Genomic DNA, 13997 nt, shown 5'->3' with positions numbered 1-13997 from the left:
ACGGATCCAACCCAGACCCCCGGAGCCGCCCCCGCACCGAAACCCCCCCGGAACCTGGAACCGAACCCACGGAACCAAATCTGACCCATAGATCCAAATCTGACCCACGGAACCGAACCCACAAACCCAAACCTGACCCATAGATAGATCCGACCCGGACCCACAGAACCGAACCCATGGATCCAAATCTGACCCACGGAACCGAACCGGACTCACAGAGCTCAGCCTGATCCATAGAGCCAAACCTGACCCATGGATCCAAATCTGACCCACAGATCTAAACCTGACCCATAAATCTGAACCTGAGCCACAAATCCAAACCTGCCCCACAGAGCTGAGCCTGACCCACGGATCCAAACCTTCCCTACAGATCCAAACCTGACCCACGGATCCACCTTGGATCCACAAATCCAACCCAGATCCACGGATCCAAATCAGCCCCACAAATCCAAACCTGACCCATGGATCCAAACCTGACCCACAGAGCTGAGCCTGACCCACAGAGCTGAACCTGACCCACAGATCCAAACCTGACTCATGGATCTGAACCTGACCCACAGAACCGAGCCTGACCCCTAAATCCAAACCTGACCCATAGATCTAATCTGGATCCATGGAACCGACCCTGACCCATGGATCCAAACCTGACCCATAAATCCAAATCTGCCCCGTGGATCCAAACCTGACCCATGGAACCGAACCAGACCCATAGATCCAAACCTGACCCATGGATCCCAGCCTGACCCATTGATCCAATCTGGACCCACGGAACGGAACCTGACCCACAAATCCAAAACAGTCCCATAAATACAAACCTGACCCACAGAACCAAGCCTGACCCATAGATCCAAACCTGAGCCCTGGATCCACCTTGGATCCACAAATCCAACCTAGATCCACAGATCCAAATCAGCCCCATAAACCCAAATGTGCCCCACAAATCCAAACCTGACCCACAGAGCTGAACCTGACCCACGGATCTGAACCTGACCCACAGAGCCGAGCCTGACCCATAAATCCAATCTGGACCCATGGAACCGAACCTGCCCCATGGATCTGAACCTGACTCACAGAATCGAACCTAACCCATGGATCTGAACCAGATCCACAGAGCTGAGTCTGACCCACAGATCCACACCTGCCCCACAGAACCACCTTGGATCCAGGAATCCAACCTGGACCCACAGATCCAAATCAGCCCCATAGATCTAAAACAGCCCCACAAATCCAAATCTGCCCCACAGTGCTGAGCCTGACCTATAGATCCAATCTGGACCCACAGATCCAAACCTGACCCACGGATCTGAACCTGACCCACAGTTCCAAACCGGACCCATAAATCCAAAACAGCCCCAAAAATCCAAACCTGACCCATGGATCTGAGCCTGACCCATAGAGCTGAGCCTGACCCACAGATCCAAACCTGACCCCTAAATCCAAATCAGCCCCAAAAATCCAAACTTACCCCACAGATCCCAGCCTGACCCATGGATCTGAACCTGACCATAAATCCAAATCTGCCCCATAAATCCAAACCTGCCCCACAGAACCACCTCAGACCCACAGATCCAAACCTTCCCTACAGATCCAAATCAGCTCCATAAATCCAAATCTACCCCACAGCGCTGCCCCACACATCCCTCATGCCCCACATCCCCAAATTCCTGCTCCATTCCTGCCCCAAATCCCAAATTTCTGCCCAATTCCTGCCCCAAATCCCAAATTTTTGCCCAAATTCCTGCCCCAAATCCCAAATTTTTGCCCCATTCCTGCTCAAATTCCTGCCCCACATCCCAAATTCCTGCTCCAATTTCTGCCCCACATCTCAAATTTCTGCTCCAATTTCTGCCCCAAATCCCAAATTCCTTCCCAATTTCTGCCCAAATTCCTGCCCCACATCCCCATTCCTACCCCACATCCCAAATTCCTGCCCCAAATCCCAAATTTCTGCCCCATTCCTGCCCCAAATCCCAAATTCCTGCCCCATTCCTGCTCAAATTCCTGCCCCACATCCCAAATTTTTGCCCAAATTTCTGCCCCATTCCTGCCCCAAATCCCAAATTCCTGCCCCAAATCCCAAATTCCTGCTCCAATTTCTGCCCCACATCTCAAATTTCTGCTCCAATTTCTGCCCCAAATCCCAAATTCCTTCCCAATTTCTGCCCAAATTCCTGCCCCACATCCCCATTCCTACCCCACATCCCAAATTCCTGCCCCAAATCCCAAATTTCTGCCCCATTCCTGCCCCAAATCCCAAATTCCTGCCCCATTCCTGCTCAAATTCCTGCCCCACATCCCAAATTTTTGCCCAAATTTCTGCCCCATTCCTGCCCCAAATCCCAAATTCCTGCCCCAAATCCCAAATTCCTGCTCCAATTTCTGCCCCACATCTCAAATTTCTGCTCCAATTTCTGCCCCAAATCCCAAATTCCTTCCCAATTTCTGCCCAAATTCCTGCCCCACATCCCCATTCCTACCCCACATCCCAAATTCCTGCCCCAAATCCCAAATTTCTGCCCCAAATCCCAATTTCTGCTCCAATTTCTACCCCAAATCCCAAATTTTTGCCCCATTCCTGCCCAAATTCCTGCCCCACATCCCAAATTTTTGCCCAAATTTCTGCCCCATTCCTGCCCCAAATCCCAAATTCCTTCCCCATTTCTGCCCAAATTCCTGCCCCACATCCCAAATTTTTGCCCAAATTTCTGCCCCATTCCTGCCCCAAATCCCAAATTCCTGCCCCAAATCCCAAATTCCTACCCCAAATCCCAAATTCCTGCTCCAATTTCTACCTCAAATCCCAAATTTTTGCCCCATTCCTGCTCAAATTCCTGCCCCACATCCCAAATTTCTGCCCCACATCCCAAATTCCTGCCCCAAATCCCAAATTCCTGCCCCACTTTTACCCCAATTAACCCCCCCATTAATTAACCCCAGCCCTGAATCTCCGGGGATTTCCCCAAATCCCTCGGGGTTCGCCCCAGTTTCGGGGATTTTCTTTAATCCCGAGGATTTTCCCAATTTTTTGAAGCTTTTCCCCCCAAATCGAGGCCCCCAAATCCTGAATTTCCCATCCCCAAAATCCCAAAAAATTCCCCCAAAAAATCCCGATTTTTATTTTAATTAAAACCCCAAAATTCTGCTTTTTTTTCTCTCAAAAATGTCGATTTTTAATTAATTTTTTTATTATTTTTTGAGTTTTTTTTCTATTTTTTTTTCTGGAGGATTTGGAGAATCCGAGGATTTGGGGGGAAAATCCGGGATTTAGGAAAAAAAAAATCCGCGGTGAAAAGGGAGGGGGAGGGAGGGGGAATTTGGGGCAAATTCGGGGATTTTTGGGTCAAAAAAAATGGGGAATTTTAGGGCAGAATTTGGGGGTTTTTAGGGAATTTTTGGGGGGATTTTTGGGTAAAAATTGGGGGAATTTTGGGGATTTTTAAGGCAGAATTTGGGGGAAAAATTCGGAATTTTTGGGGAATTTTCAGGGCAGATTTTGGGGCTATTTTGGGGATTTTTAGGGCAAAATTGGGGGGAATTTTTTTGATTTTTAGGGTAGAAATTGGGGGAATTTTTGGGATTTTTGGGGGGATTTTTTTTATTTTTAAGGCAGAATTTGGAGGGATTTTTGTGATTTTTTTTAAATTTTCAGGGCAGAATTTGGGGGAATTTTGGGGATTTTTAGGCAAAAATTGGGGGGATTTTTTTTATTTTTAGGGCAGAATTTGGGGGAATTTCGGGGATTTTTGGGGGGATTTTTTTTTATTTTTAAGGCAGAATTTGGGGGGATTTTGGGGATTTTTGGGGCAGAATTTTGGGGATTTTTAGGGCAAAAATTGGGGGAATTTTGGGGATTTTTAAGGCAGAAATTGGGGGAATTTTGGGGATTTTTGGGCAAAAATTGGGGGGATTTTGGGGATTTTTTGGGCAGAATTTTGGGGATTTTTAGGGCAAAAATTGGGGGAATTTTGGGGATTTTAAAGGCAGAATTTGGGGGAAAAATTCGGAATTTTTGGGGATTTTTAAGGCAGATTTTGGGGCAATTTCTGCTATTTTTGGGGTAAAAATTGGGGGGAATTTTTTTGATTTTTAGGGTAGAATTTGGGGGAATTTCGGGGATTTTTGGGGGGATTTTTTTTAATTTTTAAGGCAGAATTTGGAGGGATTTTTGTGATTTTTTTTTAAATTTTCAGGGCAGAATTTGGGGCAATTTCGAGGATTTTTGGGCCAAAATTGGGGGGATTTTTGGGATTTTTTTTATTTTTTTGGGGCAGAATTTGGGGGAATTTTTGGGATTTTTTTTTATTTTTAGAGCAGAATTTTTGGGTAAAAAATCACAGAAATTTGGGAGATTCGGGGGCAGATTTGGAGGAAATTTTGGGGGAAAATTTGGGGAAAATGAGAAAAAATTTGGGGAAAAAAACCCAAAATTTGGGAGAATTCAGGGAAATTTTGGGGGAAATTCGAGGGAATTTGGGAAATGAAGGGAAAAAAAAAATGAAAGGAAAATTTGGGAAAATCCAGGGGAGATTTTGGGGTGAAAAAATGGGAAATTTTGGGGGGGAAAAATGGGAATTTTGAGGGTAAAAATGGGAATTTTGGGGGTGGAAAAAATGTGAATTTTGAGGGGAAAAAATGGGAATTTCGGGGTGTAAAAAAATGAGAATTTCAGGGTAGAAAAACGAGAATTTTGGGGGGTAAAAATGGGAATTTTGGGGGTAGAAAAATGGGAAATTTTGGGTGGAAAAAAAGGGAATTTTGGGGGGGGGAAAAGGGAATTTTGAGGGGAAAAAAAGGGAATTTTGGGGTGTAAGAAATGAGAATTTCAGGGTGGAAAAATGGAAATTTTGAAGGGAAAAATGGGAATTTTGGGGGTGGAAAATGGGAATTTTTGAGGGTAAAAAATGGGAATTTTGGGGGTGGAAAAATGTGAATTTTGAGGTGGAAAAAATGGGAAATTGGGGGTGGAAAAAATGAGAAATTTCAGGGTAAAAATGGGAATTTTCAGGGGGTAAAATGGGAATTTTGAGGGGTGAAAAAAATGAGAATCTTGGGGTGGAAAAAATCTGAATTTTGAGGGGAAAAAAAATGAGAATTTCAGGGTGAAAAAAAGGGGAATTTTGGGGTAAAGAAAAGGGAATTTTGAGGGGAAAAAATGGAAATTTGGGGGTGGAAAAAATGGAATTTTGGGGGTGAAAAAAACGAGAATTTGGGGTGGAAAAGTGGGAATTTTGAGGGTAAAAAATGCGAATTTTGAGGTAAAAAAAATGGGAATTTTGGGGTAAAAATCACTGAAAAAAAAAAAAAAAAAAAGAAAAAGAAAGGAGAAAAAAAATCCTGGGGAGCCCCGAGAGAAAATTTGGGTGAAAATCGAGAAAAACCCGTGGGGGGAAATTTTTATTTTTATTTTTTTTATATTTTTGGGGCGAATTTCGAAGATTTTGGGGAATTTTTTTTTTTTTTTGGCTGCCCCTCCCCCCCCCCTCCCCCCCCACCCACCTGTTCCCATCATCGGGAAATTTTTTATTTTTATTTTTATTTTTTAATTTGGGGAGGGGGTCGCAAAGTGGGGGGAGGGGTCTCAACTCCGCCCCTCCCCCACCCCAAAGGAGCGACCCCCAAAAAAAAAAAAATAAAAATAAAAATAAAAAAATTCAATTTAACTCAAAGTGGGGGAGGGGCGGTGATGAGGGTGGGGGAGGGGATTTTGGGGAGGGGTCCCGGGGGTCTCCAACCCCTCCCCCACCCTTCCTGACCCCCCCTCCCCCAATTTCCTACCTGTTCCCCTTCGGGTCCGCTCCCGCCGCCGCCGCTAAAGATCCATGGGGGGGGTGGGGGAGGGGCGAGAGGGGGGAGGGGGGGAGGGGGGAGGGGGGAGGGGCGGGAACGGCCCCGCCCCCACCCTGGGAACGGCCCCGGGACCCCCCAAAAAATTCGGGAATTAAAAAATTTTAACTCCGGGACCCCAAAATTGACAAAATTTTAACGGAAAAAACAAAATTTTCCACGGATTTATCAAAAAATTTCACCCCAAAAATCGCCCCCAGACCCAAAAATCAACACCAGGACCCCCCAAAAAATTCGGAAAAATCAAAAATTTCAACTGGGACCCCCAAAATTTCCCCCAAATCCTTCCCAGAATCCCAAAATCAACACCAAGGACCCCAAAATTCCCACCCAGGACCCCCCAAAAAATTCGGAAAATTCAAAAATTCCACCCCAGGACCCCCAAAATCATCCCCAAGACCCCCAAAATTCTCCCCAAATTTCCTCAAAAATCAACCCCAGGGACACCAAAATCGCCCCCAGACCCAAAAATTCCCACCCAGGACCCCCCAAAAAATTCGGAAAATTTAAAAATTCCACCCCAGGAACCCCAAAAATCAACCCCAGGACCCCCAAAATTCTCCCCAAATAATTTTTGGGGACCCCAAAATCCCCCCCTGGGACCCAAAAAATTGAGAAAATTCAAAAATTCCACACCAGGACCCCCCAAAAAATTCAGAAAATTCAAAAATTCCAACCGGGACCCCCAAAATTCTCCCCAAATTTCCACAAAAATCGCCCCAAAAATCGCCCCCAGACCCAAAAATCAACACTCAGGACCCCCAAAATCCCACCCAGGACCCCCCAAAAAATTCGGAAAATTCAAAAATTCTCCCCTGGGACCCCCAAAAAATTCAGAAAACCCAAAAATTTCAACCGGGACCCCCAAAATTCTCCCCAAATTTACCCAAAATTCCACCCAGGACCCCCCAAAAAATTCGGAAAATTCAAAAATTCCCCCCAGGACCCCAAAATCAACACCTGGACCCCCCAAAAATTCCCCCAGACCCCAAAAATCAACACCATGACCCCCCAAAAAATTCTGAAATATAAAAATTCTCCCCTGGGACCCCCAAAAAATTCAGAAAACCCAAAAATTTCAACTGGGACCCCCAAAATTCTCCCCAAATTTACCCAAAAATCGTCCCCAAAAATCGCCCCCAGACCCAAAAATCAACTCCAGGGACCCCAAAATCCCACCCAGGACCCCCCAAAAAATTCGGAAAATTCAAAAATTCCACCCCAGGACCCCAAAATCAACCCCAGACCCAAAATCCCAACCGGGACCCCCAAAATTCTCCCCAAATTTCCACAAAAATCGCCCCAAAAATTCCCCCCAGACCCAAAAATCAACACCAGGGACCCCAAAATTCCACCCAGGACCCCCCCAAAAAATTCTGAAAATTTAAAAATTCCACCCCAGGACCCCCCAAATCAACACCAGACCCAAAAATTTCAACTGGGACCCCCAAAATTTTCCCCAAATTTCCCCCAAAATTCCACCCAGGACCCCAAAAATCAACCCCAGGACCCCCAAAATCCCCCCCAGGACCCCCCAAAAAATTCGGAAAATTCAAAAATTCCACCCCAGGACCCCCAAAATCAACCCCAGACCCAAAAATCAACACCAGAGACCCCAAAATTCCACCCAGGACCCCCCAAAAAATTCGGAAAATTCAAAAATTTCCACCCAGGACCCCCAAAAAATTCAGAAAACCCAAAAATTTCAACCAGGACCCCCAAAATTCTCCCCAAATTTCCCCAAAATTCCACCCAGGACCCCAAAAATCATCCTCAGGACCCCCCAAATCAACACCTGGACCCCCAAAAAATTCCCCCCAGACTCAAAAATCAACCCCAGGGACCCCAAAATCCCACCCAGGACCCCCCCAAAAAATTCTGGAAATTTAAAAATTCCACCCCAGGACCCCCAAAAAATTCAGAAAACCGAAAAATTTCAACCAGGACCCCAAAATTCTCCCCAAATTTCCCCAAAATTCCACCCAGGAACCCAAAAATCAACCCCAGGACCCCCAAAAATTCCCCCCAGACCCAAAAATCAACCCCAGGACCCCCCCAAAAAATTCGGGAAATTCAAAAATTTCACCCCAGGACCCCCAAAATTCACAAAATTTCCTCCAGGAACCCCAAAATTCTCCCCAAATTTACCCAAAAATCGTCCCCAAAATCGCCCCCAGACCCAAAAATCAACACTCAGGGACCCCAAAATTCCACCCAGGACCCCCCAAAAAATTCGGAAAATTCAAAAATTCCACCCCAGGACCCCCAAAATCAACCCCAGACCCCAAAATTTCAACTGGGACCCCCAAAATTCTCCCCAAATTTCCCCCAAAATTCCACCCAGGACCCCAAAAATCATCCTCAGGACCCCCAAAAATTCCCCCAGACCCCCCAAAAAATTCGGAAAAATAAAAAATTCGCCCCCAGACCCCAAAAATCAACCCCAGGGACCCCCAAAAAATTCGGAAAATTTAAAAATTCCTACCCCGGGACCCCCAAAATTCCCAAAATTCCAACCAGGACCCCCAAAATTCTCCCCAAATTTCCTCAAAAATTCCCCTCAAAATCGCCCCCAGACCCAAAAAATCAACACCAGGACCCCCAAAATCCCACCCAGGACCCCCCAAAAAATTCGGAAAATTCAAAAATTCTCCCCAGGACCCCCAAAAAATTCAGAAAACCCAAAAATCTCAACCGGGACCCCCAAAATTCTCCCCAAATTTCCCCAAAAATTCCTCCCAGGACCCCAAAAATCAACACCAGGGACCCCAAATCAACACCTGGACCCCCCAAAATCGCCCCCAGACCCAAAAATCAACACCAGGACCCCCAAAATCCCACCCAGGACCCCCCAAAAAATTCGGAAAAATAAAAAATTCGCCCCTAGACCCCAAAAATCAACACCAGGGACCCCCAAAAAATTCGGAAAATTTAAAAATTCCACCCCTGGACCCCCAAAAAATTCAGAAAACCCAAAAATTTCAACCGGGACCCCCAAAATTCTCCCCAAATGTCCCCAAAAAATCAACCTCAGGACCCCCAAAAATCGCCCCCAGACCCAAAATCCCCCCCAGGACCCCCCAAAAAATTCGGAAAATTCAAAAATTCCCCCAGGACCCCAAAAGTCAAGCCCAGGACCCCCCAAATCAACACCTGGACCCCCAAAATCCCACCCAGGACCCCCCAAAAAATTCGGAAAAATCAAAAATTCCACCCCAGGAACCCAAAATTAACCCCAGACCCAAAAATTTCAACTGGAAACCCCAAAATTCTCCCCAAATTTTCCCAAAATTCCACCCAGGACCCCAAAAATCAACCCCAGGACCCCCCAAATCAACACCAGACCCCCCAAAAATTCCCCCAGACCCAAAAATCAACACCAGGGACCCCAAAATCCCACCCAGGAACCCCCAAAAAAATTCGGAAAATTTAAAAATTCCACCCCAGGACCCCCAAAAAATTCAGAAAACCAAAAATTTCAACCGGGACCCCAAAAATTCTCCCCAAATTTACCCAAAATTCCACCCAGGACCCCCCAAATCAACACCTGGACCCCCAAAAATTCCCCCAGACCCAAAAATCAACACCAGGACCCCCCAAAAAAATTCGGAAAAATAAAAAATTTCCACCTCAGGACCCCCAAAATCAACCCCAGGGACCCCCAAAAATTCCCCCCAGACCCAAAAATCAACACCAGGACCCCCCAAAAAATTGGGAAAATTTAAAAATTCCACCCCGGGACCCCCAAAATCAACCCCAGACCCCAAAATTTCAACTGGAAACCCCAAAATTCTCCCCAAATTTCCCCCAAAATTCCACCCAGGACCCCAAAAATCAACACCTGGATCCCCCAAATCAACACCTGGACCCCCTAAAACTCCCCCCAGACCCAAAAATCAACCCCAGGGACCCCAAAATTCCACCCAGGACCCCCCAAAAAATTCGGAAAATTCAAAAATTCTCCCCAGGACCCCCAAAAAATTCAGAAAACCCAAAAATTTCAACCGGGACCCCCAAAATTCTCCCCAAATTTCCCCCAAAAATCAACACCAGGACCCCCAAAAATCGCCCCCAGACCCAAAAATCCCAACGGGGACCCCCCAAAATCCCACCCAGGACCCCCCAAAAAATTCGGAAAATTTAAAAATTCCACCCCAGGACCCCCAAATCAACACCAGACCCAAAAATTTCAACTGGAAACCCCAAAATTCTCCCCGAATTTCCCCCAAAATTCCACCCAGGACCCCAAAAATCAACACCTGGACCCCCAAAATTCCACCCAGGACCCCCCAAAAAATTCGGAAAATTCAAAAATTTCCACCCCAGGACCCCCCAAATCTTCCCCAAAATTTTTTTTTTTTGGGAGACCCCAAATCCCCCCCAGCCCCATTTTTGGGGCATTCCCAACAATTCCAAGCACTCAAAAAAATAAAAAATTAAATTTTATTTCTTTTATTTTTTATTATTTTTAGGTTTTTTAGTGTTTGGTTTTTTTTCAAATTTTTTTCTTTTCTGTTTGTTTTTGTTTTTTATTTTTTTTTTCTGGATTTTTTCTTTGTTTTATTTTCTTTTTTTTCTGGTTTTTTTTTTTATTTTGGGTGTTTATTTTGGTTTCTTTTTTAAATTTTTTTTCTGGATTTTTTTTTCTTTTTGTTATTTTCTTTAATATTTAATTTTTTGGGGTTTTTTGTTTATTTTATTTTTTGGTTTTTTTGTCTGAATTTTTTCTTTGTTTTATTTTTTTTTTCTGTTTTTTTTTATTTTGGGTGTTTATTTTGGTTTTGTTTTTTTATTTTTTTCCTGGATTTTTTTTCTTTTTGTTCTTTTCTTTAATATTTAATTTTTTGGGGTTTTTTGTTTATTTTATTTCTGTTTTGTCTCTATTTTTTCTTTGTTTTATTTTCTTTTTTTTCTGGTTTTTTTTTTATTTGGGGTGTTTTTTTCGGTTTTGTTTTTTAATTTTTTTTCTGGATTTTTTTTTTCTTTTTCTTCTTTTCTTTAATTTTTTTGGGTTTTTTGTTTATTTTATTTTTTGGGTTTTTTTTCTGGATTTTTTCTTTATTTTCTTTTTTTTTCTGTTTTTTTTTATTTTGGGTGTTTATTTCGGTTTTGTTTTTTATTTTTTTTCTGGATTTTTTTTTCTTTTTGTTCTTTTCTTTAATATTTAATTTTTTGGGGGTTTTTTATTTATTTTATTTTTTGGTTTTTTTTTTCTGGATTTTTTCTTTGTTTTATTTTCTTTTTTTTTTCTGGTTTTTTTTTTATTTTGGGTGTTTATTTCGGTTTTGTTTTTTAATTTTTTTTCTGGATTTTTTTTCTTTTTGTTCTTTTCTTTAATATTTAATTTTTTGGGTTTTTTTGTTTATTTTATTTCTGGGGTTTTTTTGTCTGGATTTTTTCTTTGTTTTATTTTCTTTTTTTTTTGTTTTTTTTTTATTTTGGGTGTTTATTTTGGTTTTTTGTTTATTTTTTTTTCTGGATTTTTTTGTTTTTTTTTTCTTTTTGTTCTTTTAATATTTGGGGTTTTTTTGGTTTTTTGTTTATTTTATTTCTGGGGTTTTTTTTCTGGATTTTTTCTTTGTTTTATTTTCTTTTATTTTCTGTATTTTTTTATTTTGGGTGTTTATTTTGGTTTTGTTTTTTAATTTTTTTTCTGGATTTTTTTTTCTTTTTGTTCTTTTCTTTAATATTTGTTTTTTTTGGTTTTTTTATTTATTTTATTTTTTGGTTTTTTTGTCTGGCTTTTTTCTTTATTTTATTTTCTTTTTTTTCTGTTTTTTTTTTTTATTTTGGGCGTTTATTTTGGTTTTGTTTTTTATTTTTTTTTCTGGATTTTTTCGTTTTTTTTTCTTTTTGTTCTTTTCTTTAATATTTAATTTTTTGGGTTTTTTTATTTATTTTATTTCTGTTTTTTTTGTCTGGATTTTTTCTTTGTTTTATTTTCTTTTTTTTTCTGTTTTTTTTTTTATTTTGGGTGTTTATTTTGGTTTTGTTTTTTATATTTTTTTTCTGGATTTTTTTTTTCTTTTTCTTCTTTAATTTTTTTGGGTTTTTTGTTTATTTTAATTTTTGGTTTTTTTGTCTCGATTTTTTTTTCTTTTTTTTTCTCTTTTTTAATATTTGGAATTTTTGTTTTTTTTTTTTTTTCTGGATTTTTTTTTCCTTTTTTTTTTAAATTTTGTTTTTTTTGTCTCTTTTTAATTTTTCAATTTTTTAAAAATTTATTTTTCATGGCCCTGCCCCTCCCCCCTCCCCCTCCCCCTCCTCGCCGCTTTCCCGCCAATTTTCGCCGCTTTTTCCCGGGAATTTCTCGCTGCTTTCCCGCCAATTTTCGCCGCTTTTTCCCGGGAATTTTTCCGGGATTTTTTCTGAGTTTTTTCCCGGGAATTTCTCAGCATTTTCCCGCCAATTCTCGCTGCTTTTTCCCGGGAATTTCTCGGCATTTTCCCGCCAATTTTCGCCGCTTTTTCCCGGGAAATTTTCCGCGATTTTTCCCGGGATTTTTTCGGGGATTTTTCCCGGGATTTTTTCCCCGTTCCCGGGATTTTTTTCGGGAGTTTTTTCCGGAATCTTCTCGGGGATTTTTTCCAGATTTTGGTTTTTCTGGTTCCGTTTCTGCCGCGCCTCCCTGCGGAGCCGCTCCCGGAGCAGCCGCGCCGTCGGGGCCAGGCTGTGCTGGGGAGAGAAAAAAATTGGGGAAAAAATGAGAATTTTGGGGAAAATCTGAGAATTTTAGGGGAAATTTGGGGGAATTTGAGGAAATTTTGGGGAAAATTTGGGGGATTCTGGGGGAAATTTGGAGATTTTTTGGGGATTTTTAGGGAAAATTTGGGGAATTTTAGGGGATTTTCGGGGAAATTTTGGGGAAATTTGGGGAAATTTGGGGAAAATTTGAGAATTTTAGGGGAAATTTGGGGATTTTGGGGGGTTTTGGGAGATTTTTTTTGGAATTTTAGGGGATTTTGGGGGGATTTTGGGGGATTTTGGGGGAAATTTGGGGAGAATTGGGGGAATTTGAATAAATTTGGGTATTTTTTGAGGAATTTTAGAGAAAATTTGAGAATTTTGGGGCAAATTTGAGGATTTGGGGAAAATTTGGAGGAATTTTGGGTATTTTAGGGGAAATTTGGGGATTTTGGGGTAATTTTGGGGGAATTTAGGGGGAAATCTGGGAAAATGGAATAAATTTGGGGTAATTTTGGGGAATTTAGGGAAAATTGGGGAATTTTGGGGGAAATTTGGAGAGAATTTGGGGAATTTTAGGGAAAATTTGGGGGAATTTTGGGAGATTTTGGGGGATTTTGAGAAAATTTGGGGAGAATTTGGGAGATTTGGGGGAAATTTGGAGATTTTTTTGGATTTTTAGGGAAAATTTGGGGAATTTTAGGGGATTTTCGGGGAAATTTTGGGGAAATTTGGGGAAATTTGGGGAAAATCTGAAAATTTTAGGGGAAATTTGGGGATTTTGGGAGATTTTTTTTGAATTTTAGGGAAAATTTGGGGAATTTTAGGGGGTTTTGGGAGATTTTTTTTGAATTTTAGGGGATTTTGGGGGGATTTTGGGGATTTAAGGAAAAAATTGGGGGAGAATTTGAGGAATTTTGGGGATAATTTGGGGAATTTTGGGAGATTTTAGGGAAAATTCGGGGAAATTTGGGGAAAATTTGAGGAATTTGGGGGAAAATTTGGGGAAATTTGGGGGATTTTAGGGGAAATTTGGGGAAAATTTGGGAGATTTTTGGGAATTTGGGGGAGATTTGGGAGATTTTGGGGGGATTTATGGGAAATTTGAGTAAATTTGGGGGAATTTTGGGGAATTCAGGAAAAATTGGGGAATTTTAGGGAATTTTGGGGGGATTTTGGGGGAAATTTGGGGGATTTTAGGGAAAACTTGGGGATTTTTAGGGATTTTTGGGAAAAATTTGAGTAAATTTGAGGAAAATTTGGAGATTTTTTTTCATTTTAGGGAAATTTTGAGGAATTTTGGGGAAAATTGGGGAAATTTTGAATAAATTCAGGTGTTTTTTGAGCAATTTTAGAGAAAATTTGAGGATTTTGGGGCATTTGGGGAAAATTTGGGGGAAATTTGGGAGATTTTTTGGGAATTTTAGGGGATTTTGGGGAAAATTTGGGGGATTTTGGGGGAAATTTAG

At 41.7% G+C, this 13997-nt stretch overlaps 1 protein-coding gene across 1 annotated transcript in view; it reads right to left on the bottom strand.

Annotated features, from left to right (window-relative positions):
- Positions 1 to 5771: 5771 nt before the first annotated feature.
- KPTN (kaptin, actin binding protein) overlaps positions 5772 to 13997 on the bottom strand; it is a 32550-nt gene continuing 24324 nt past the window's right edge. The window contains exons 12-13 of the mRNA XM_033083880.2: positions 12114 to 12519; positions 5772 to 5809 (exon numbers count right to left, since the gene is read on the bottom strand). Coding sequence (XP_032939771.1) covers positions 5772 to 5809; positions 12114 to 12519 — 444 coding nt within the window. The remainder of the gene's footprint in view (positions 5810 to 12113; positions 12520 to 13997) is intronic.

Source organism: Catharus ustulatus, chromosome 34 (assembly GCF_009819885.2).
Source record: "Catharus ustulatus isolate bCatUst1 chromosome 34, bCatUst1.pri.v2, whole genome shotgun sequence".
Taxonomy (NCBI): Eukaryota; Metazoa; Chordata; class Aves; order Passeriformes; family Turdidae; genus Catharus; species Catharus ustulatus.
This window is presented reverse-complemented; position numbering and strand designations above follow the sequence as displayed.